We start from the raw sequence: 24,721 nt of genomic DNA, 5'->3' as shown, positions 1-24,721 counted from the left end.
TAATCTATTTAAAGTCGGAGGACCAAAACTTTGTAAGAAAGATGCTGAGCAGTTAAACGCAGAACCTACCAAAGATTCCATTTGGGGCCAGGAGGTTTTTGGTCAAAAATATGAAGATAAAATTTAACTTTTATTTAATAATAATAATAATGCGCATGGAAAAAATCCCAATTATTATAGGAAACCGTCTTTTTTCTTATAATTTCAAAATATTATTTTAGACCTGTATAAAATTACTCTTAAGACCTCACAGGACATTTTCTACTTTAATATACATATATCTATATCACTGCCGGCATATTTCACAAGTTACTCTTGTTATTTTTTGTTTGTTTCAAATATCAACAGCATTGCTATGAAATGTAGGCATGTGTTCTGCTTTAAAAACAGTCCCCAAGTAAGTACTATTTTGACAGAAGGACAGAACTTTGAAGAAGTGCAATTCTTTCCAGACTATACAAGTCCTGTGATACACAGCGGATAGGCCTGTCCCAGCAACAAATCTACAATTAGCGGAGATCGAATTGGTGGTTTTTCTATTTCCTCCCTCAGTTTACTTTCCTGAACACTCAAAAATAATAGTGCCAATTTACAAAGTGGAGCATACGTTTGAGGACAAAACTGTATATTTTTAATGGCACGCTTTTTTTTCTTTAAAGTCAGTCTCTCCCCCACCCCCCTTGTTATAAATCAGACAAACCGGCCATCGCTTGATAACCTTACACCCAAACAGGATCACACAGATCTCTCGCTGCAGCTAGAGGGTTTTTAAAGTTCAACACTTACACTGACTTCAACCAAACGCGGAGCAGGGCTTACATTTTCCCGCTGTACCCATTTTTGGCACAGAGAGCACTTTAGACAAATCCGCCACTACAGAGGAGAAACAAGAGACAGACAGACAGGAGGGCGGGGGTCTCTAGATGTCTATCCGGGAGTGCAAGGCGCTGTGTTTGCTGTCGTGGTCCCAATAGGAACAGTGCATCATGGAGAGCTCGGCGGGCTGGCGGGCGCAGGCGAACTGGAGGCCGGCTCCGTTGGGGGCCGGGGCGGCCGGCGGCGCGGGGCTGGCGGGGCTGAGCTGCTGCGGGTGGTGGTGGTGGTGGCTCATGCCGTTGTAGGAGTTCACCATGCCGGGCAGGGCCATGCCCTGCACCCGGGAGTAGGGGCCGTAGGAGGCCGGGGCCGACAGTCCTTTCACGTTGACCGGGCTGACGTTGCCGCCGGCCAGCTGGCAGGAGGCGTAGGGCATGGGCGCGGGCGGCTGGGCCAGCGGCCACGAGTTGTTCATGAAGCCGGACTGCAGGTACTTGGGCGGGGAGAGGTAGCCGTAGCTGTCGCTGCTGAAGAGGGTCTTGCCCGGCTGGAAGTGGGTCGGGGGCGGCCTGAAGGGCCTCTTCATCCTCCGCCGCCGCCGGTAGTTGCCCTTCTCGAACATGTCCTCGCAGGCCGGGTCCAGCGTCCAGTAGTTGCCCTTGCGCTCGCCGCCCCCCTCGCGGGGCACCTTGATGAAGCACTCGTTGAGGCTCAGGTTGTGGCGGATGCTGTTCTGCCAGCCCTTCTTGTTCTTCTCGTAGAAGGGGAACTTGCTGATGATGTACTGGTAGATGCCGGACAGCGTGAGCCGCTTCTCCGCGCTCTCCCGGATGGCCATGGCGATCAGAGCCACGTAGGAGTAGGGGGGCTTCTGAGAGGGGTCCGGCTTCTCGGCCCCCTTCTCCGGACTCAGCTCGTCCTTGGCTCGCTCGGCCTCCTTGCTGGCGTTGGTGTCATGAGCCATCAGGGCTATGGGGTCCTCCTCGGGGTCCTGGTAGCTGGCCATCATGGCACCCAAGTCCACTCTTCTTCCTGGGGGAAAAGAACCAGCTTTCCTGCTTGCTGAGCTGCTTGAAGCCCAATCCCACGGGCAGAGGCTCAGAGTCAGTCCCTTCTTGGTATTGATTTGGATGAAACTTGCGCCCAGAGCCAGCTGATACTCAAAGCCCCTTTCCCTTAGGAGCTGGTAAAGTTTCTCTCTTAGCCCTGCCTGTTTTTCAAGAGGCAGCAAAGCGTCTCTGGCTCCGGAGGCTCAGATTTCCAATGCACTCAAGGACTTGCTCTTTTCTGATTTGTAAGTTCCGCTTTCGTCAGGAACCCTTTCTCCTATAGCGGGGGAGCCAGCGAGGCATGGTCGAGTTCATTTCTAATTCATAATTAAACCCCAGTGATTAGCCTTACTTAGCAAAAGGAGAGAAAGAGTGGGTATTAAACTGAAAAAAAAATCAAATGGCCATGTATATTTAAATTAAACGTTCTCGATCTATTAACATGTTTCACATTCGATTTTTAAGAAGTCTTCTCGAAACTTTCTTCGCCACAGTTTTGAATAATTGTCTCAGCTGGAGATTTTGAGGAAGTCCTGATAGAGATGATCTCTCAGTGAAAGGTGGATAAATTATTACCCGGATGTCCAGTTAAGTGAGGGGGAAATGTTACAGTAACTTGAGGTTCTATCAGCAGTAAAAGGAAGCGTCCAAATTTCATTGCAAACCTACCATGTTATTTGGGTTTGGCTGGCATAGGCATTCATTTTAGCACCAGGGAAATGAGCTCAAACATGCCTACTGTGCAGTAAGCTGCAAACTTCCTTCCACTCCCAGCCTAGAAACCGAATCCACCGCCCTACACTGAAATCAATAGCTGTAAGTGGGAACTGATTGTGATACAGGGTACTCTTTCCCCATTCTCAGATGTCTATGTCTACCTGTACATTTGCATTTATACTCACTAGAGTCTTGGCGCAGTGCCCAGATAACTGATTACAATCGACAAAAAAAGGTAAAAACAAACAAAAAACCCAACCCACACCTGTTAAAACTGGTACACAATAAAACGGGGCTCGGTTCTCGCAGCCCTTCCACACAAGAGTAAAAAACCGCTGAATTCAAAGAGTAAAGGCTGAAGAATCAGGTCCAGGAGCAGGGCTTTCTCCACCCAGAGCATACAAATGTGATCGAAAACAGACCGCGCTTGTTTACCTACAAACTTAAAGGGACACACAGATGAGCGAACAAAAGGAGGCTAGGAAGGGATTGAGGGGAGATTATAGGGTGGAATCTTTTCTGGGAGATATCCAGACTACAGAGTTGAACTGTTTTCCCCCGGTTAATTGGAATTTTCTATGTGCCTGTGACATTTTTATCTCCCTTTTTATCTTCAGGTAAAGCGACTGTGAGCAGCAAGAAGGAAGCGTGTACTGGTCATCCTGCAGAAGCGTCTCAAAGGTATCGTACAAAAAATAGTCACGGTGGCTGATCCATTTGCAGTCGCACGAATGGAGGTGGATTACTTAAAACGTTATTTTGTGATGACTTGCAAGGAATTACTCGGTTCTAAGGAACAATGCACGAGGACTCGCCTGCTTGTTTTCTAAATTCGAGGCTCCTTGTTGCTCCTTCGCTGCCATTTTAAAGATCGAGCCGTCATGTATAGCTACAGCTACCTGTGTTTACAAACTTCGGCTCTCCGGAACCAATCCCTGAAAACTAGGTTGTCCAAAGAGTGTGCGCATCAGAATGCGAAGAACTGGTTAAAAATAAGTCTCCTAGCATTTTTATGCACATATTTAATCCCGGCTATGAGCTTCCTTTTAACTTAGAAAACAGTTCCCTTGCAGAATTTATTCGGGAAAAACTCTCAGTTTCTAGTGGGAGTTTCCCCGGAGTGCAGGATTAGTGAGCCCTACACTTAACTATCTCGTAGCTTCCCCCAATTCAGGCAGGCTCAGGATGCTACGGAGCATCTTTCTGTATACCCGCAGCGTTCCCTTTCTTGAACAGCAGACACGGAGCGGAGTCACTGCAAAGCTCCGCTTCCCTCCAGCCCCCGCGGGCTTGGCACATCATTTTTCTAATCACATTTGTACCCAGGAGGATTGCAGTTCTTCAAGAGCGTATATTTCTGCAAGCGTCTAATGTCTAGCTCCTGATATATTTCGTCATTACATCCATAGAAATGTTTATCTGCATCTTTAGATTTCTCTGTACTCACCTACGTAGACCGTCGTACATGTACACACACCCTTCTGTATGCTGCCATTCATAATATAGACACACGAATGCCAGTCCATGCACAGATACATTTAAAAAGCTCAGAACAACATTTCAATAGGAGTATAAAACATTCAGTACATATACCCAAATGATATTACACATTTTCAGGAAAACATATGATCTTTAAGAACTGTAATCCTGCTGGGTACATATTCGGTTACGAAAAATAATGACATAATCTATTTACATAAATATAAATATATATACATATAAGGAGAATGTATATCTTACATGTGTATATTTTATATCTACATTATACACACACGGCTTTTCTCGAACGCCGATGTGTAGTTAATATAGAGAAATAACATCAGCGATTCATTTCCTAATTAATTGCCCACATGCATCGTCCCAGTAAACAAGCCAAGATTCTCCTACTCCATTAGGTTAAAACACGAACATTCTTTGTATCCAAGGGACAACGAAGCTGGGAGACAGCTGTGCATTCGGAGCACTTAGGTCTGCTGCATGGGGATTCTGTGTTCACTCGTCGGGGTCGCTTCATTTCTGTGGTGTTTGGGCTATCTGTTTCTTCTGACCACCCATGCAGGCCTGCTTGTTCCTCCTCGCAGGCATTCCCGCAGCCAGAGCTGGTGCAGGTGTAACAGCATTGTTCTGTGTGTCATCACCTCCTCCACACTGCAGATTCCTCCCCTTTCTGCTCTTAAACTGGGCGCACGGCTCTGTTAAAGGATTCACTCTGTGGAAGAGGAAACTCTGCTATCCGAGGTATTTCTTTTGTGACAGCCTCACCGAGTGGGATTTAAGATCAAACCGAGCGGTAGACTCCTAGCACAGAGGTAGGAAAGGTAGAGCAGGTTTCAGTAGCAGAGAAGGTGAATATATTGTGTTCTGCCCAGAATATTTGCCTGCACCCTGGCAATTAAATGTTGCTATTAAACCAAGGCACGAGGACAGAACAGAAATTATTTGTTTGGTGCTGTTCACTCAAATCTCACCAATGTCAAGTAGAGCCTACCGGAGACAAAACCATGGTAATAAGTGAGTCGTCCAGCTTTTTTCCTGGACATTTTAACGCTATAATTAACCGAGATCTAAAATATTAGACGCTTTTCGGTGATTGCTAGGAATGGGTCCATTCTGACAACACAAGATTAATGTAAGTAACACAGAGGCTTGCTACACCATTGACATTTAAACAGGGAGGTTCAGTATGGAGTTCTGCCTAAGCGATCAATGTCATGTCTCAGAGAGCACAGAACTTGAGTTTGAACATTCGTATGTTTGTTTCAGTGTCAAGTGAATTAACGATGATCACAGATAGCCAGTTTCTTTACATTGTCACTTTCCAAGCCCTGTGCAATTGTAATAAACTCAGACAAAACAAATGAAGAAATACACAGAGCAATTTCCCTGGGCAAAGTTCAAGGTCTACAGGGTGTAAATGTCCGGGGGGGGGGGGGGAGAAGGAGAGGAGAGATTGAAGGCAATTTATATACTGAAATATTTGCAAGGACCTGATTCCGCTCCTTTAGAGCGAGTGGCAAAACTTCCATAGACTTCAATGGAAGGATCTGGCCTCAGTTCCGTGTATCTTTAAATTATATTACTGAGGATCAGATCTTCATTGTAAGGTGTAGAGCACTGGAACGATATTGATAAATTCCCTCCTAGAATGAAGCCACAATTCAGAAAACGGTGAAAAGGAAAATCACTTTTATTTAAATAACCCTGTCTCAAGGAAATATTACTTACTCTCAGTCATAAGGATTGACAGAGACTGATTTATTCTGGTGAGAAAATGTGTTATATCATATTTGACCTGGATCAGGATATTAAGATAAAATCTGGTGTAAATTTAAAAAGAATCTGACACACGATGACAATCAAAGCAATTCGCAATAATCGTTTTTTAAAAAGACTTTCTGGTTTTCCTGTAGAGTTTTTAAAATATTCTAACTGTTCAGAGATGCTAAGAAGTCGCAAGCAAGGAATCGATTTATTTGATGGTTTATGCAAAACACAAGACTTTAAACCCTTCAGCCTGGGGAATTACAATCCGCTGACAGGCAATGTAGCCAATCACAATGCGTCCATTTTAAATAAAAACGCTTTCTTGTATCGTGGAAATTTGCACAGGCTGTGTCTCTGCATTACAAGGAAATTCTTAAATACAGACAAATGCAGCGCAATTAATAATTGTGCCCTGAATTGGTTCTAGATATCTATTTTCTTTTCTCCTAATCTGGAACGCAAACCACAAGACACTTGGAACGCCGAACAGGAGGGTACAAACTGCTGAAATTAACGCCAACCCCGCTTTTGATGGACAGCAACGGATTTAGTCTCTAAATAAAATGCACTGTATTTAACTTGGTATTGTTTCATATTCTCTGTGTATATATAAAGCCTGCTGCAGTTTCCACGATATGCATCTGAGGAAGTGAGCTGTAGCTCACGAAAGCTTATGCTCAAATAAATTGGTTAGTCTCTAAGGTGCCACAAGTACTCCTTTTCTTTTTGCGAATTCAGACTAACACGGCTGTTACTCTGAAACCTGTATTTAACTTGGAAACCAGCGCTGAAAAGCGGCTTGCAAAAAGGCAGATGGAATGTATATTACATTAAAATCGGGTACCGCTATTTTTAATAGACAATCGACTATATCAAAGCGATTTTTGCTGAAGTCTTGCAGAACAGTTTCTGCAGTTCACTAACACAAGGGTAAAAAGGCAACACAACATTGCCATTGATTGTAATAAACATAGCGGTGAATGTAAGCAAAGAGCGAAGAGGTCACTTTAATACTAAGATTTCAACCTGGATACTTTATCGATCTGATGAATTACATTACTTCTGATGTTACGGAATCAGAGCTTAAATACCAACAGAATGTATTCTAATGATCACACACAGATGTGTACATACAATGTATGTATATGATGACTGACATATTCTTGGCGCCCTGCAACTACTGGTAAACATATAACGCAAGATACCAGCACAGAATTTAATATTAAACCAATGCAGAATAAATTGAATAGTAATAACAATCAGCTAAACCAAGCTATGCTCTTTTTTATATACTCACCACTGTATACAGAGCAGAACGGATGTCTATATGGATTTTTTTAAAAGCATCCAGTGAAAAACTATAATTTCACTTTTTGGACGTTCTTTTTAAGGAATCCCTCTCAATAGTCCACGTTAGAATTATTCTGCCCCATCAAGACAGAACGAAATGAGATGCATGTAAGCAAAGAGAATGACGCCCTAAGATCTGGAAAACTCTCTTATTGCTACTGGAACTGGGACAGGTTAAAAAGCCTGTTTGTTTATTTTCTAGACCCTAATCCGTTTATGTTGTCTTTCAGTGTCCCAGCTCAAAGGTATATATGCATGGTTAGCATGTGGAGTTTTAACTTTTACCAGGCACAGCATTAAGTAAACACACCTTTTGGGTTTACTCTACTCTGAGGAGAAATAGGGGGTTACTATACAAGGTCTAACAGCAGAAAAGCCATGAATCTGTTTTAATATTAAATCGATGTAGTCTTTGCTGTTCAGGTCCTTTTCGTTGACAGAGCAGGGCCTGATCCTGTACTTCCTGAAGACAGCGGTAAAACTCTCACTGACTTCAAGATCAGACCCTCAAAGCTTTCTGCTTCCTGCCTTCATTCAGCTAAAAATGAGATTGCTTTGGAACACTGACCCCTACAAAGATGAAAAGAAAGGGAATGTGATTCGCATCCCCTCCAAATGGAACTGCCCTGATGTTTCAGGGCCTTAGAAACTTATTTCCTATTTTCAGCATAAATACTAAAGCACCAAGGCAATGAGAACTATCTTGTTACAATTGTAAGTATTTCTAGTCCTTCCCCCCAATAAAGATGTAATGCATTATTTTAAATCCCTGGATTATTTGTTCCAAAAACAATTGTAGAAAAAATAATATATGCATGTAAACATGACATTTTATGGGCTGTACTCTACCCTAAAAGTAATGAGAATCAAAGAAATATAATGTGGGAAATAAATGAAAGTATTTCTGGCATTAATAGAAGTTCATCAGTTTTAGATTAGTCTATTAAAATACATTTGAAACCCATTCTAAAAAGCTATTTTCTCTTGTCACATATAAGAAGTTGTCCCATATATGTAATCATACATACACAGACTCATATACACACACACATATACATAGAGACACACACATGCATAAACACTCACATATATACATACATGAGCTTATATAATACATACAAACTTCCTGGGCACATCAAGATATGCATGCAACAAAACTGAGTAACCATGTGATTCTATTGCTGTAACCATTTCCCATCCTCACCCACTTTCCCTTATTGTTTGTTATTCTCTCCCCTTGTATCACATCTAAAATAAGGGCCTGAGTTTGGAAATACTTATTACCAGATACAGGCTAGCTACCAGGAATAATAGTCCCACAGCTTTAAATGGAACTACTCATGTAAGGACAGTTGCATGCATATGCATTTTCAGGATCAGGCCTTTCACCTGTAAACTCTGTGGCTAAGAGCTTTATTTAGTGTCTTTTTATTTGTTCTGTGAGTCACCTCACACACTTGGGGGCCGTGCATAAACAACAATCCTGTATTCCTTGTACACCCAGAATTCCCACTGACCTCCCCTGACTCATTTTCTAGCATTTAATAAACCTCCTCTCTGGAATTATCTTACCTGATGTGTGACAGTAGCACAGAGACACATTCACATGGAAAGTGTCCTCTCCTGCGTGAATGAGTTTCACTGTCAAAAACTTGAGCAAAAGTGGGAGTATTCCACAGCCAGGGATTTAGTTTTTCCTCTATACTGTGAAGCTGAAAAGTCTAGCAGCTTCAAACTTGTTTTCACATGCTCCCAAATGTACAAGGATTTCTGCATTTACAGGAAGAAAACAAGCACTCCACAGGAACATGATGGCCATGCATCCATAACACAGGCTTCACAGGGAACAGAATCATTTTATTATGAACTGGACTGAAACATATAGAATGAAGGATAATTCAAGAGGACCCATGGGGAAATCACAAATGGGCTTGATTCTGTATTGATCCCAAAGGGAGTTTTTGGTGCAAGGAATGCAGGGTCAGGCAGATTCTAAAGACCACTGATTTCCCCTTGAATAAAGTCTAAACTCCAACATAAAGATGCTTTGCACGGTCCCATTTCATTTCGTACATGTTGCTACTCCCACTGAAAACAATAGGTGTTTTGTCACTGATGTCAATGGGAACAGGATCACACCTTTTTCCTTTATACATTCCCACTCTTCTTTATTTCTGCTTCTTATCCCCTAGTCTGGGCTGAATTCTTCACCACAGCATATTCATGTTTAGAGCACTGGTCTATAAAAAATTGCATGTTTCACTTCACCATTTGGTAGTTTATTTCTTTCATCTGCAATCACAGCCTGACCTGAGGAAAGCTCTTGAACTCACACCATCAGTTACATGATGAAATGCAAATCGTTTCTTGTGGTATTAAATAGCAGCCCACAGCAGAGTTCAGGTTGGCTGTTATGGATTCACTAGTTCCAGCTCTGCAGGATAATCCTAGGTTACTGCCATCCTGCAGTCACTGGCCTACAGGAATGTTGCAAATAAAAACAAACAAGCTAGACTCTCCTTTTAGACAAAGTAGAAATCATGTCTGTTTAGGAAGTTGTAAAGGTTGCATGTATCAGAGTTTGACAACTTGAAAGGCAAGCTAATCTTTCTACTGCTTAGATATCATGCTCAGACATTTTTCTACAAAGAGTTTATCAAGTACTTGGTCCAAATAAAATAATCATAACAGCTCTCTGGTGTGGGGATCATCTTAAATCTACTAATTAATAATGTTTGACTATAGAATGAGATTCTACTGGGGTGGTACCTCCACTATTGTTATGACTGAGACCAGTCAATACATCAAAACGCTCTAAAATCTACACGCTTATGTGAATTGTCTTGAAAATTTCTGTGCCCCATGGGGACCCTTGGAGAAGTGATATACATTTAAGGTTGTTGGATCAAGGGATTCCTGTGATGCAGCCCCTCCAACAAAACTGATGTCCAAAATGTATGGTTTTTATTACTTTTTTTTTTTTTTTTTGCAAACACCTGACTCTTCAACTATAGGTCTGATCCCACCCAAACTCCTATCACCTGCTCTGTATTGATTTCAGCTAGTGTCCAGCACTTGGGGAAGCAATAGTTAAAAAGTTCATCAGGATAAAATTTGGATCTCCAGTGTGGCTTAAGCCAATCTGATGAGCTAGGAAAAGTAATTTACATATGTAGAGCAGGATGGGGACTCTATTTCAAGCCAGAGTGTTTGCTGACAGCCTGTTGTCAGGGTAAACGGGTGGCTCCAAGTGAGATGCTGTGGCCACCCAATCTGAGCACCACCCATGTCCTGTGAGCTTGTGTCCTGCCCCTGGCAGCTTTCTGAGAATGTTTATTGTGCAGATTAGCTGCTCTCTGCTTGCATTTTGCAGGGACACTCCTTGAGAAATTTTGCCCTGAGAGCAGAAATTCTTATTTAAGAGCCAATATTTCAATGGGCTCCAAAATCCATACTCACTCTGATTTTTTAAAAGAAATATTGCTATAATACCCGCAAGCAGAGTGAGATTTAATTGAAAATTAATATTCCACAATCGGGGCTAAGTTAGACTTTGGTGAAGGGAGGAGAACACCCATTGAGTTGAATAAGTCATTTCCCACCTCTCAGAGCTCTTGTGTCAGGCTGCATTCACCTTCATGGGGTTTCTGATTCACCTGAGAACATTCCATGGAAACTTCTCTGATGCAGAGGGTTGTTCGGAGCCCCTTCCCCCTGCACTAGTCTACACAGCTGTCCCTAAGGCAGGAAGTCCCAAACTTTTTGCTGGCACAACCCCATTTTAATGAAGTCCTTCCCGCTGGGACCCCAAACAGCATGGAGGATGCCATTCGGAAGAGCAAAATGGCATCCTCCACACAGTGTGACCTCGCACACACAATACATGGGAGGCCCGGCTTCATGGAGGAAGCCATTTTGCTCTACAAAATGCCATCCTCTGCAGAGTGTGACCTTGTACGTATGGTGTGTGCGAGGTCATGCTGTGCAGAGGATACCATTTTGTAGAACACAATGGTGTCTTCTGCACAGTAGGGATCATCACAAGCCGCTCCACTGAATGGGGTCATGACCCACAGTTTGGGAACCATTGCCCTATGGCTTTGCTTACACTAAAATGTTAAGTTGACCCAGCTACATTGCTTGGGATGTGAAAAATCCACACCTCTGAGTGATGTAGTGATGCCAATCTAATCCCTGGTGTAGACAGCGCTAAGATGACAGAAGAATTCTTCCATTGACCTAGCTACTGCCTCTTTGGGAGGTGGATTACTTATGCCAATGGAAGAACCCTTCCCATCAGTGTAGGTAGTGTCTACACCAGGGTTCTGAAACTCAAATGACCACGAGGGCCACATGAGGACTAGTACATTGGCCCGAGGATCATACCACTACCCCCCTGCTGCCCCGCCCCTGCCCCTACTCCACCCCTTCTGTGAGGCGCTGCCCCTACCCCCAGGGGGTGCAGGGTGTGGCAGGGGGTTCAGGGCAGAGGGTCGGGGTGCAGGGTGTGGCAGGCAGCTCAGGGCAGAGGGTTGGGGTGCAGGAGGGGTGTGGGGTGCAGCAGGGGGCTCAGGGCAGGGGGTTGGGGTGCAGGAGGTGTGTGGGGTGTGGCAGGGGGCTTAGGGTCAGGGTGCAGGAAGGGTGTGGGGTGCAGCACGGGGCTCAGAGCAGGGGGTTCGGCTGCAGGAAAGGTTTGGGGGGAGGTTCCAGCCCGGCACTCACAGGGGGGCAGGGCAGGCTCCCTGCCTGCCTGCCCTGCCCCCGCGCTGCTCTGGGAAGCGGCCGGGACCTGGGGGCGGCAGGGGAGCGGGCATCTGTGTGTTGCCCTGGCCGCTCCTCCAGGTACCTTCCCCAAAGCTCCCATTGACCGCTCTAGGTAAATGCTGGGGGCGAGCGTGCCACAGGGAGCTGGCGGGCCGAAGAAAATAACCCTGCGAGCCACGTGTTTGAGACCCCTGGTCTACACTGAGGCCGTTTACACAGCTGCAGCTGTGCTGCTGTAGCATTTCAAATGTAGGCAAGCCCTAAGACTATATATCTACACAAGAAGCACTTTACTGATCTAGGTATACTGGTATACTATACTGGCAAAGCACTCCTACCGTGGATGCACTTGTACTGGAAAAACTGCACTTTACTGGCGTAGTTTATTCCACCCTCTCCTGTGCACAACAAGCTATATTGGCAAAACCACAGTTTTGCTGGTATAGCTACGTCTACTCTAGGGGATTTTGTCAGCACAGCTGTCAGTCGGGGATCACATCTTATTGTGTGTACCAGTCTCTGGAGAAGCAAAAGGGGATTGGAAGTGATTCTGTATTGCACTGTCTTCTACTCAGGAGTAAGACCTCAACTTCTCTGGAGGAATTAAGTAATTCCTTGTGCAACAAGCCAAATTTTGGTCAAACCTCAGATTATGCACAACTCCCAGTAATTTCAAATGCACAGACCTAGTTAGTTCCTCTCAGAGAGGTGGATTAATACAGTGACAGGAGAACCAGTCAGCCTCACCTCAGTCCCTGGAAAAATCAAGGAGCAGGTCCTCAAGGAATCAATTCTGAAGCACTTCGAGGAGAGGAAAGTGATCAGGAACAGTCAGCATGGATTCACCAAGGGCAAGTCATGCCTGACTAATCTAATCGCCTTCTATGACAAGATAACTGGTTCTGTGGATGAGGGGAAAGCAGTGGACGTGTTATTCCTTGACTTTAGCAAAGCTTTTGATACGGTCTCCCACAATATTCTTTCCAGCAAGTTAAAGAAGTACGGGCTGGGTGAATGGACTATAAGGTGGATAGAAAGCTGGCTAGATTGTTGGGCTCAAAGGGTAGTGATCAATGGCTCCATGTCTAGTTGGCAGCCGGTATCAAGTGGAGTGCCCCAAGGGTCGGTCCTTGGGCCAGTTTTGTTCAATATCTTCATTAATGATCTGGAGGATGGTGTGGATTGCACCCTCAGCAAGTTTGCAGATGACACTAAACTGGGAGGAGAGGTAGATACACTGGAGGTAGGGATAGGATACAGAGGGACCTAGACAAATTAGAGGATTGGGCCAAAAGAAATCTGATGAGGTTCAACAAGGACAAGTGCAGAGTCCAGCACTTAGGACGGAAAAATCCCATGCACCGTTACAGACTAGGGACCGAATGGCTGGGCAGCAGTTCTGCAGAAAAGGACCTAGGGGTTACAGTGGATGAGAACTGGATATGAGTCAGCAGTGTGCCCTTGTTGCCAAGAAGGCTAACAGCATTTTGGGCTGTATAAGTAGGGGCATTGCCAGCAGATCGAGGGACATGATCGTTCCCCTCTATTAGACATTGGTGAGGCCTCATCTGGAGTAGTGTGTCCAGTTTTGGGCCCCACACTACAAGAAGGATGTGGAAAAATTGGAAAGCGTCCAGCGGAGGGCAACAAAAATGATTAGGGGACTGGAACACATGACTTATGAGGAGAGGCTGAGGGAACTGGGATTGTTTAGTCTGCAGAAGAGAAGATTTGATAGCTGCTTTCAACTACCTGAAAGGGGGTTCCAAAGAGGATGGATCTAGACTGTTCTCAGGGGTAGCAGTTGACAGAACAAGGAGTAATGGTCTCAAGTTGCAGTGGGGGAGGTTTACGTTGGATATTAGGAAAAACTTTTCCACTAGGAGGGTGGTGAAACACTGGAATGCGTTACCTAGAGAGGTGGTGGAATCTCCTTCCTTAGAGGTTTTTAAGGTCAGACTTGACAAAGCCCTGGCTGGGATGATTTAGTGGCGGATTGGTCCTGCTTTGAGCAGGGGGTTGGACTAGATGACCTTCTGAGGTCCCTTCCAATCCTGATATTCTGTGATTCTGTGAACCCCTCCTGTTGCTGTAGTGAGTGTCTACACTGAAGCACTGCAGCTGTGCCACTGTAGTGGTTTAAGTGTAGACATAATTTTAGATTCTGACTTCAGTGGGAGCCAGATCAGGCTCTTAGACACCCATAAATTTTGTGCTGTGTCCTAAACAATCAGTTGACTTATGAGTTAGTGCAAAAAATCCCCAAACATTACAATTATCCTTCTAACAAGAAGGATCTGTAGGTTTCAATCAGAGCCAGGACCGGCTCTAGGCACCAGCAAAGCAAGTATGAGCTTGGGGCGGCACAATTCCAGGGGTGGCATTCTGGCCGTCCTTTTTTTTTTTTTTTTTGCTTGGGGCTGCAAAAACCTAGAACCGGCCCTAATTAGAGTGCAGCCACCTCTCAGTTCCAGAGGTTCAGTCCTGTGCATATAAGCACCTCCAACTATATTTGTATATCTGAACCTTATTTCAGCCTCTTCAGTATGTAAACTGAGCTGGAAATCTACAAGAAGCAGGATTTTATGTGAGATTTCCAGACTATTCTACTTTTGACCAAGCCTGAAATGTCAGGATAACAGTCTCACTCACAGTTCTCTAGCATTTCCACTCCTGGCCCTGACCAGACATAGGAAATGCAAACCAGACTGTACATGAAAAATTAATTAACCAAACTGTTTTGGACCCTTAGAAAGAGTTTGGTTCAGGGCAAATTTGAATTCACCTGAAAATTCAGGCCCACTCCTATTTTTTCTGAGCTTAGTTTCCTTTTTTTCATCTATGCTGAAACTATCCTTAAAAGTCCATGAAATATACAAATTATAAAAACAACTATGAGAGTGAATTAAACTCCAAATGCAAATAAATTCAGTAATAAGCTTAGATGACTTAATTCTGCAGCCTACATAGGGCTGGATTTAACCCTGGGATTCTGTGGGTGCCACCCAGCGGGACCTGGTCTGTGGGCATCAAGCAGTGACAAATCCCTCTGGTGGTGGTGGCATAGTAAAGCATTTCTTCTGCAACTGCTGCTAGGCTGAAGATCCACAGTTAGCATTAAGTGATGCTGGCTGTGGAGGGGAGAGGCCAAGATAGCTAGGAGATGTAAAGATTCAACACAACTCCTAGGACCCTCTGTCAGTTGCTTTCCTGTGGAGCCTTGGCCACAGTTGACAGCTTCCCTTCACTGAGAGTGAATTCCTTTGGAGTGCAATTTGTATTCCAGTGACCATAGGAGTAAAACTGGCCCATAGTAGGGACCAGTATATAAACATCACATGCTGTTTCATGACCTTTATGTAGGGCCATATCCTGCTTCCCTTCTATGTATAGGACTCCGGTTTGCAGAACGCCTATTGATTTCAGTGAGAGTTACACATGGCTAGAAGAATAGCCTTTAGTATCAATGGGAATCCTTTTGTGGCCTGATAACATTATTTGGCCTTATTTGTATTAGACAAGCTACAAACAAGGATGCAGCCTTAAGTGTGAATTTATTCACTTCTGGTAGTTATTCAGATATTACTGGTATTTAGAATACTATATATAACTTACTAAGTGTAGAATGATGCAGGATTAGGCCTGCATGCTGGGGATATTAATTCAATCTATCCTCATCTGCTCAGCCCCATAAGTGCCTAAATGCAATAAAGTAACTGAATTATTCATAAGAATGCTTAACAATGCAAGCCTCTGCCATGGGCAGCTGCCCTAGTGAATGTTAGAGCCGGTTCTGTTCAGTACTATCCATGCTAGCGCGCTCAGTTGACATTTGGGAACATTTTTCAAGTTTAGAAGAATTAAAACAACTGTATCTTGCTTTGTCATTCTTATTTTAATGAGGAGGATAAAGGGCTGGGACTTTTAAACTTTGATGTTATCTGACTCAAAAAAACAGCTAAGGAAATGAAAGGTTTTTTTGTTTTTTGTTTATTGAGCTCTTTGTTAACTTTTAATGCTAGGAATATCATACACATAAATGTTCACAAAAACACCAAATGGATTTTGAGAAGCTGTGTGATCTAGCAGATTGAGAATGCTACTGGTAACCAAAAATCTGGAGTCCTGCTCCTGACTCGGGTAGCCTGGGCAAGTCAGCTAGGTCAACTTTTAAAAACGTGGTTGCCTGAAGTTTGACACGCACATCTGAAACATTGTGGCTTTAAATTTCGCAGCATATCAGGGCCAAGTCATCCCACTGTTCTTGCTCTAGAGAGGATGAAAGAAGTGGAAAGCCTGCTCCTTTGGCAAAAATTCTGTTGTGGGGCAAAAGGATGGGCCTTTGTGTGCCAAATACACAGTCTCCACAGAAGCCCCTAGGCAATCACTTTTTGTATTTGAAATTCTGGATTTGGGGGAAGGGTGCCAAATTGATAGGGATTTTCCTGCATGATCAGTGCAGACTGTCATCATTATCTTATGGGAAAGCCACTGTGTGTGAAGTGAAGGGGACAGACGAGGGGAGAGAGCCAATGGGAGCACCCCACGGAGAGAGCCAGACTGATGCAGTGCCAATGCACTGGACCTCTTCAGATGCCCTGGCATTTGCAATATCTCTTTGTAGATCTGAGGATATCCATGAGGAAGGCCATCCCTTCCACTCACTTTTCAGGAGCAAACACTTCCTCCCTTCCTGGATGGGATTATTGAAAGGCAACTGTGTGGCCCCACAGCCTAGACTTTGGTCTTCTCATGGGTTTTCCAGTAGGAGGCATGATTTAGCTTCTAGTTTCTGCATCTGTTCAAGTGAGTTAAAAGAAGTTACCTAGCTACCTCTCAGAGGTGTTATGAAATGTAATAAGTTCTTAGATGTAGAATGCTCTGAAGATATAGAGTGCTATACAAAGGCAGGAACATGGCCCCACTGAAGTCAATGGAAAAGCTCACAATGCTGAATGTAAGCATGATCAACCCTAAATGCCAAGGTATTTTACTATTAACAATATCAGGCATGGCTTTTTTGTAAATGCTTTGGTTAATTCTTATTAAGTCCCTACCAGCCAATGTTACATGCATTAATAATAATATTTTGCAGTTACATAACACCTCTCATTCTGGGGGCTCAAAGCATTTTACAAATATTAGTTAATTAACACACACACACACACCACAAGACACTTAGAGCTACATTTTAAAAGGTGGGTTCTTAAAGTGAGGCACCTACATAGTTTTTTTTAAAGACACCGATGTATTTATTTAGGTATCCAAATATGGACTTCAGTGCCTGACTTCAGACAACCAAGTTTGAAAATGTGACCCTTAGGGCCTAATCCTGTGATGCCCAGAGTCAAAGGCACCCAGACCCAAAGTTAGGCACCTAAATACCTTTGAGGATCTTGGTCTGAGTGCCTTGCAGAATTGGACCCTCTGTGCCTCTCTTTATTTATCTGTAAAATGGATATTATACTTAGTGAGCATGGCACTTCAGTCTGGTCCCCATAACTCCACTGGGTTTGTAGCATTTGTATGTCAGGGCAGACTTTACATAATTCTGTAACGTCCCTTTCACCTAATGTTACAGAATTATTTAAGGTAAAAGTTTGGTTCCACTGAGGTCAATGAGAAAACTCCCTTTGGCTTCAAGAGGACTAGGATTTTTTCTACAGTTACTGCCCCCTACAATTTAAAACTGCTTTCCTGTATTGACTCTGTTTCCTTTTGCCCAGGTACATGACCCAGAATTTTCATCATCTGCCAGAGGTTGCGTGGAGATTGGATCACAGCGCATTGGCATGGGCATTCATCTAAGCAACTAGAGCACTTTTCTGTAACAACCACTCAGTTGTCTGGGAATAAACAAAAGAAGAAACAATCCATTATAAAAAGTTTACAGTTAAATTTCTTAAATGGTATATTTACAACGTAAGACTTTACAGCCAGTTTTGAAGGGAAGAATTCAGAAACTGCCATCTTTACTGCTTAAGTAAATATACATAGGATCACTTGTATGCCAGGTCCCGTGCTACCCTGATGTAACCGCTGCAAAGACAAATGTATAGACTGGTAGGCTAATTGGCAGACACCCACTCCTCACTAGATCTGGAATTTGTTTACTGGCACGACTGCATTTGTTTAGCTTTATGTCTACAGAGGGAAACGCCTTTCCACCGGATGTTTATAACCCTACCAGAGAGAAAGAGGTAAGATTTGAAATTCTGAACATCTTTGCCATAGAACAAATTTCAGTAGAGCTAGTACATTTTTCTGGGGTTTGAGGTGTGTATGTGTTTGTGTGCATGTGTGCATTAATCAAAACACAAACATTTGTAGCAAATAAAAATAAATAAATAAACAAATAAAGAAATAAATAAAATGTTTAAGTAAGAACCTGGGAAATGGGAAAAGCCATATTTTAGCCAACATATGTTTTGACTTAAAAAAACAAAACAAAAAAAACCCACCAGCTCCACTCTTTAGTTCAGTATTTTTGACATCTAGGGTGAGCACTGGCAGAAGGTCTATAGGGTTTAAGTAGTGCACAGGCCTTATGTAGTCCTCTGCACAGGATGAATTTATTGCAGGGAGAAAAGCCATAGCATTGGTTCACGCTGCTACAGGGCACCTCCAACTGGTGAAACACAATGGACAGGGATCAATCAATATAATATTTCAGGGGAAAATACAGATTGGTAGCGAAGTTCAGTAGTAGCGAAGTGTTCAATTTGGTCTACTGTTGTAATAGTTTTAAAAGAAAGATTTGTTCAGTGACAGCCCCTGCTATAGTGTGCAGTACTAGATTATTGCTAAATTACAGGCCTACTCAAGCTTGAATAACTGAAAACGATACAGTGCTTACTGCACAGTTAGTCAAGTTATTCAATTACACTGCTTCATTTCTGCTGAATTTTGATCTCTTAGTGTTTCTGCTAATCAGCAATAAAGCTATTTATCAGGATCATGTGTGTTATTTTAGGCAAATTGTAAACTCACATGGCTGCTTCCCTCAGTGGCTGCTTCCTTGATTAGTGGGCAACACAAATGAAAACATTGTACAAAAATAGATTTGGATTCATTGTAATAGCTAACACCAACCAACAGAAATTCTGATCAGATTTATGAGGTCAGCCTATTTCTGGGTCACTGGAATTCTAATGACAGAATGTTCCTTTCTTCCAGTGGAGCAACCTTAATTAGATGGTAATATCCTTGGAGCAGGGTGTCTGTTTCTTACTTGCTTTGTCTAAATAATAATTCACTGTGTGGTGGTAACATACAGCCTCTCATCCTCCTCTTTCCCTGCCCTCTGTCACCTCCAAACTGCTGTAGAGTATAGCCAGCAAAGCGTATTTGGGCACTCATAAAACTTTGTCTAACTGGTGCACTCATAAAACACACAGCAGATGTCAGTGCATTACAAATCTTTGGTAAGAAATAATAATTATAAATGAGAGAGCTAAACAAAGCACATAAACAGAGCAATACTCTGAGACTCTCTGAAAACTTGTCCCACTGTGTTTGACTTATTTTATTAACTTCTAATATGAGGAATTTTACATTTCTCTTTGCAGATTTTACAACTTCTCTTTGTGGAGTCATTCTTCAGTACATATTTAAATCACTTACCCAAGGACTGGAATATACTCTTCCCAGTCTGAAGGAAGGGGTGGGGGGAGAGCTACAACTCAGTAATTAAAAGCTTGTCACTGAGTGGAATAAACCAGAGTGTAGTGCTGCTATTTGCTTTATTCTGTAACTAGAGATTCTCTCTTTACACTGGGGAAGCCAATCTAAGGAAAATATTTCCCACAGCTGGGTCATCCAGAGTCAAGTTATGCATACCCTAAATTGCCTAGGACCTGATCCTGCTCCCATTGAAGTTTTGCCATTGACTTCAGTGGAGTAGGACCAGGCCCCTGGAGAGAAAAGAGACCCAATTAAAAGCATCCCCTGTTTTCCCCAGAACAGAGAGCCCTGCAAAAATAAACAGCCTCTCTGTTCCTCAGTGATCTGTACAGATAAAACAGTGTGCATGCCCAGGGACCCTTCTGAGATAAGCCACATTCTCAGGAAGCCTAAGACATACACCTCAGTCCAGGGGGCTTCCTTACTTTGTACACCCAGTTTCCCCACATGACACAGATCATTGTCTGGAAATGAAAAGACACAGCTACAAAAATCATCCAACATTCAACTGCCTCTCAGGAAACTGCAGAGGGATTTTTTTTTTTTTGAGACGCAAAGCAGAATGTTTATCCTTCTTATCTCAGAAAGGAAACCTATGGGAAACTGTATGCCATATTCTCCACTGGTCTCCTGTCATATAATTATAATGCATTACACAAAGCAGACAGCTTTTGGAAAATCAGTAGGTCTAATGAGAGGACAGTCCCTTAGTAGAAGGTGCTTTGGTTTCCTTTCCAAATGTTGCAAGCCTCATTTGAGTATTCCTTGGTGTAAACAATACATGAGCTAAATGTTTGGATTAGGAAAATACAATGCACCTTAAGTGTCCCATGGCATTAGGGGAATAATTGTTGCATAAGGAAAATCTCTTTTCCCCCAAGTAAGGAACCCAAGCCAGATTTTTCAGACTTCAAAGAAAGAACCCAGTAGGGCCTTTCCCACTGCCAAATTGCTTAAGTGACAAAATAAAACAAAACCAAAAACCAAAAAAGTGATTGTAATTTTCCCATTAAATGTTTGGGATAAATTCAATATATATATATATATATATTTAGCATTGATGCTATTAATTTCTAGAGTGGAAGTCAAGTCACTAGAATCTCAAAGAATTCAAGCAGTTGTTTTGGAAGAAAATGCAATACAACACTTTTCCAAAACAACACACAGCTCTTCTTGCTATATGGAAATTCTGATATTTTACAGGAATTATTAACAGCTGCTAAATTGTGGATTTTATATATTATCAAGGTCAGCACACATTATACCAATGAGACAGCTAACACTGATGATCTGTGTGTATGTTACATTTTGCCACAGAATTTTCCCTTGAAGGTTTCCCATGTAAGAATGGCCACACTGGATCAGACCAATGGTCCAGTATCCTGTCTTCCAACAGTGGCCAACGTCAGATGCTCCAGAAGGAATGAACAGAACAGGTAATCATCAAATGATCCATCCCATGTTGCCCATTCCCAGATTCTCACAAACAGAGGCTAGGAACAACATCAATGGCTAACAGCCATTGATGGACTGATCCTCCATGAACTTATCTAGTTCTTTTTCTGAACCCTGTTATAGTCTTGGTCTTCACAACATCCTCTGGCAAAGAGTTCCACAGGCTGACTGTGCATTGCGTGAAGAAATACTTCCTTTTGTTTGTTTTAAACCTGCTGCCTATCAATTTCATTTGGTTACCCCTAGTTCTTGTGTTATGAGAAGGAGTAAATAACACTTCCTTATTTACTTTCTCCACACCAGTCATAATTTTAGAGACCTCTATCATATCCCAATCATAGTCATCTCTTTTCCAAGATGAAAAGTCTCAGTCTTATTAATCTCTCCTCATATGGAAGCTGTTCCATACCCCTAATAATTTTTGTTGCCCTTTTCTGAACCTTTTCCAATACCAGTATATCTTTTTTGAGATGGGGTGAGCAGATCAGCACACAGTAGTCAAGATGTGGATGTATCATGGATTTATATAGTGGCAATATGATATTTTCTGTCTTATTATCTATCCCTTTCCTAATGATTCCCAACATTCTGTTAACTTTTTTGACTCCTGCACCATATTGAGTGGATGTTTTCAGAGAACTATCCACAATGATTCCAAGATCTCTTTCTTGAGTGGTAACAGCTAATTTAGAGCCCATCATTTTATATGTGTGGTTGGGATTATGTTTGCCAATGTGCATTACTTTGCATTTATCAACATTGAAAAAAAAACCCACACAAAGCTCACAGTGGTTCTGTAAGTTCCACTAAATTGCCAGTGACTACATTTTACTGAAGAATTACAAGAAATAGTTAGAGAAGCCAAGATGGAAAATTCCTTTAATGGACATAAAGGTTAATGAAGATCCCAGGGTTTGCTGTACTCTAAAGTATGGAGACCATATGGGAGGAGTGTGCTAATGCCAGCTGTCCAATTTCAGAATATTTGAGGAAAATTTTCAAGAGCTCAAAAACAGATCTACATTTGTTCAGCATTCACAATTAGGATCAGAGTTTTAAAAGTGCTGAGCACCCAGTAGATCCCATTGTGACATGTAGGGACAGATCTCCAAAAGCACTTAACATCCAACAAACTACGAAGTATTTCAATGGCATCAGTGGGGAGCCCTATGTGTATACAGAAGAAACTTTTGGTTTTTTACTATTCTAACAACATTTATTGGCTTATTATAGTTGTAGAATTATCCAAAAGCAAATAGCTTTTTGACATATTTTGAAATGCTTGTTGGAAACACAGCACTAAGGGCTGGTCTACACTAAAGCTGTAACTCGACCTAAGTTACACTACTTCAGTTACGTAACTGAGGCAGTGTAACTTAGTGTGGTGTAGACACCGCTGTAATTTGATCTGTGTCAATGGGAGATGCTCTCCCACTGACTTACCTTATGCTTCTCAGGGAGCTGGAGTACCAAAATCAATGAGAGAGCACTCTGCCACTGACTTCACGGGTCTTTACCAGACCTGCTAAATTGATACTGCTGCATTGATTGCAACAGTGCTGATTTAGCAGTAAGTATAGACATGCCCTGAGTTACTATCCTATGTGCTATACTGCCATTGCACATTACTGATTTTATTATGGCATTCACTACCCACCAGCACTTTGCTCAAACACTATGTTTCACAGCCGTGGTCTACACTTAAAATTTAAATCACTCTAGCTACATTTCTCAGGGATGTGAAAAATTCACACCCATGAGTGCTTTAGTTAAGCTAACCTAATCCTGTTGTAGAAGCGGCTAGGTCGACAGAGGAATTCTTCCATTGACCTAACTACTACCCCCACTTGGGGAAGTGGATTAGTTACGCAATGGAAGGATCTATTTGGTAGGAAGCATCTACACTACGGCGCTACAGTGGCATAGCATCAGCACTGCAGCTGTGCTGTTGTAGCACCTGAAGTATAGACATGCCCTTAGATCTCATATGTCTGGCAACCATGTTTCCTACTTGATAAGAAAGCTATAATGTGTGTGTGTGTACTCTGGAAACTGTATATGTCTTTGGAAAAAGTGATTACAATAAAAAATCTTTGTTCTAAAGTCAACGCATGTACAACAAGATGAAACAATATTACAGCCTAGTTCAATCTGGTGTGTGTAGGGAAGACTTTCTAAGATGCAGAGAAAGCTCTCCCTAGCTTCCCACTTCTTTGGGCTGGACATTTTCAAATTCCAAGAGAAATCCCCTGATCAATTCAATAGGAATCAGGAAACAGCGGATAGGGCATATCACATAGGGGTTTCCTAACACACAGCAAAAAGCTCTCACTGACATTTTAAAGAAAGCAATACTAGGGCAATCTGAAATCAGATCCTCTGTAAAAAGCAGCAATATCACTTCTGTCAACTTAAATTGTTTTAACTTGATCAAGTAGCCATTCAATCACCATAACAGAGGATATGTCTACATTGCAATCAGGGCTTATGATTGAAACATGTGTAGATACACCAAAGCTAGCTTTAACCTAGCTAGCCTGTGTATTGATAGCAGTGAATCTGCAGCAGCATGGACTTCAGCGTGGGCTAGTAATAAACGAGGGTCCCTGGCAGGCTTGTGCAGTCCGCATGGAAGCCCACACTGCTGCAACTTCATGGCTAATGGTATGCAAGCTAACTAGATTAAAACTAGCTCAGGTATGTCTACCCATATTGCAATCACACACCTTGACTGCCATGGAGACATACCCACAAATGGTATCATTGTTGCTCCTATGCTTGTGTATCACATGGCAAGGAAGCATTTTATATGGCAATCAAAATGTGGAAAATAAAACAATCATCTCTACCAAAACCAAACGTTTCATCATAAACCTGCTGTTTTTATCATATGGTAAATAGTATGAATGGTCGCTAGCTAACTATTATTTGTATTGAAGTGACTAAGAGCCCCAGTTATGGACCATTGTGCTAGGTGCTCTACAAACACAGAACCAAAGGACAGTTCCTGTCCTAAAGAGTTTACAATCTAAGTACAAGGCTGAATTTGTACCAATTTAAAATCTGTACTATAAAATGGGATTTTCAAAAGCAGTCAGTGCTAGCTTAACTCCCACTGACTGCTGTGGAAGCAGACCTGGGCCAGTTCTGAGTGCTTCTGAAAATTCCATCCATAACGTGTCTAATGGAGACTGCTTTTCAGCATCAAGAACTCATGTGTGCAATAAAGAGACACTGAACTCACAGATCCGTTTAAAAGATCATGGGGATTCCTGATGAAGAGAATAGATTGAGCATGACAAAGGGAACACACACATTAAAATAAACCAAACATGGAATTAAAGCTGATTCCTAATATCTCCAAACAAAACCCTGCTGAAAGTCAAAGAACCATTAAGACTCTGCAGTTGGACTGTAGCTCACCTGATGTTATTTTACTATATTTACCTGTATAAAACATGTCTGCTTGATTCTTGATAACTGCAACATTTGTACAGTCCCACATGCCAAATCCCTTGTGGACTCCTGGGGTGAATTCCTGGCTCCACTGAAGTCGATCGGAATTTTGCCATTGACTTAAATAAGACTAGAATTTCACCTCCAGTTAAAGAAGGTCATCCAGG

At 42.5% G+C, this 24,721-nt stretch overlaps 1 protein-coding gene across 1 annotated transcript; it reads right to left on the bottom strand.

Moving 5' to 3' along the window:
- Positions 1-226: 226 nt before the first annotated feature.
- Positions 227-2,047, bottom strand: FOXL2 (forkhead box L2). Its single transcript, XM_073358791.1, has one exon. It carries the CDS (start codon positions 1,823-1,825, stop codon positions 920-922), a length of 906 nt encoding a protein of 301 aa, XP_073214892.1. The 5' UTR covers positions 1,826-2,047; the 3' UTR covers positions 227-919.
- Between the last annotated feature and the right edge of the window lie 22,674 nt (positions 2,048-24,721).

The sequence above is a fragment of the Lepidochelys kempii genome, chromosome 9 (genome assembly GCF_965140285.1).
Source record: "Lepidochelys kempii isolate rLepKem1 chromosome 9, rLepKem1.hap1, whole genome shotgun sequence".
NCBI lineage: Eukaryota > Metazoa > Chordata > Testudines > Cheloniidae > Lepidochelys > Lepidochelys kempii.
The sequence above is the reverse complement of the archived record's forward strand: the minus strand, read 5'-3'. Positions and strand labels throughout refer to the sequence as shown.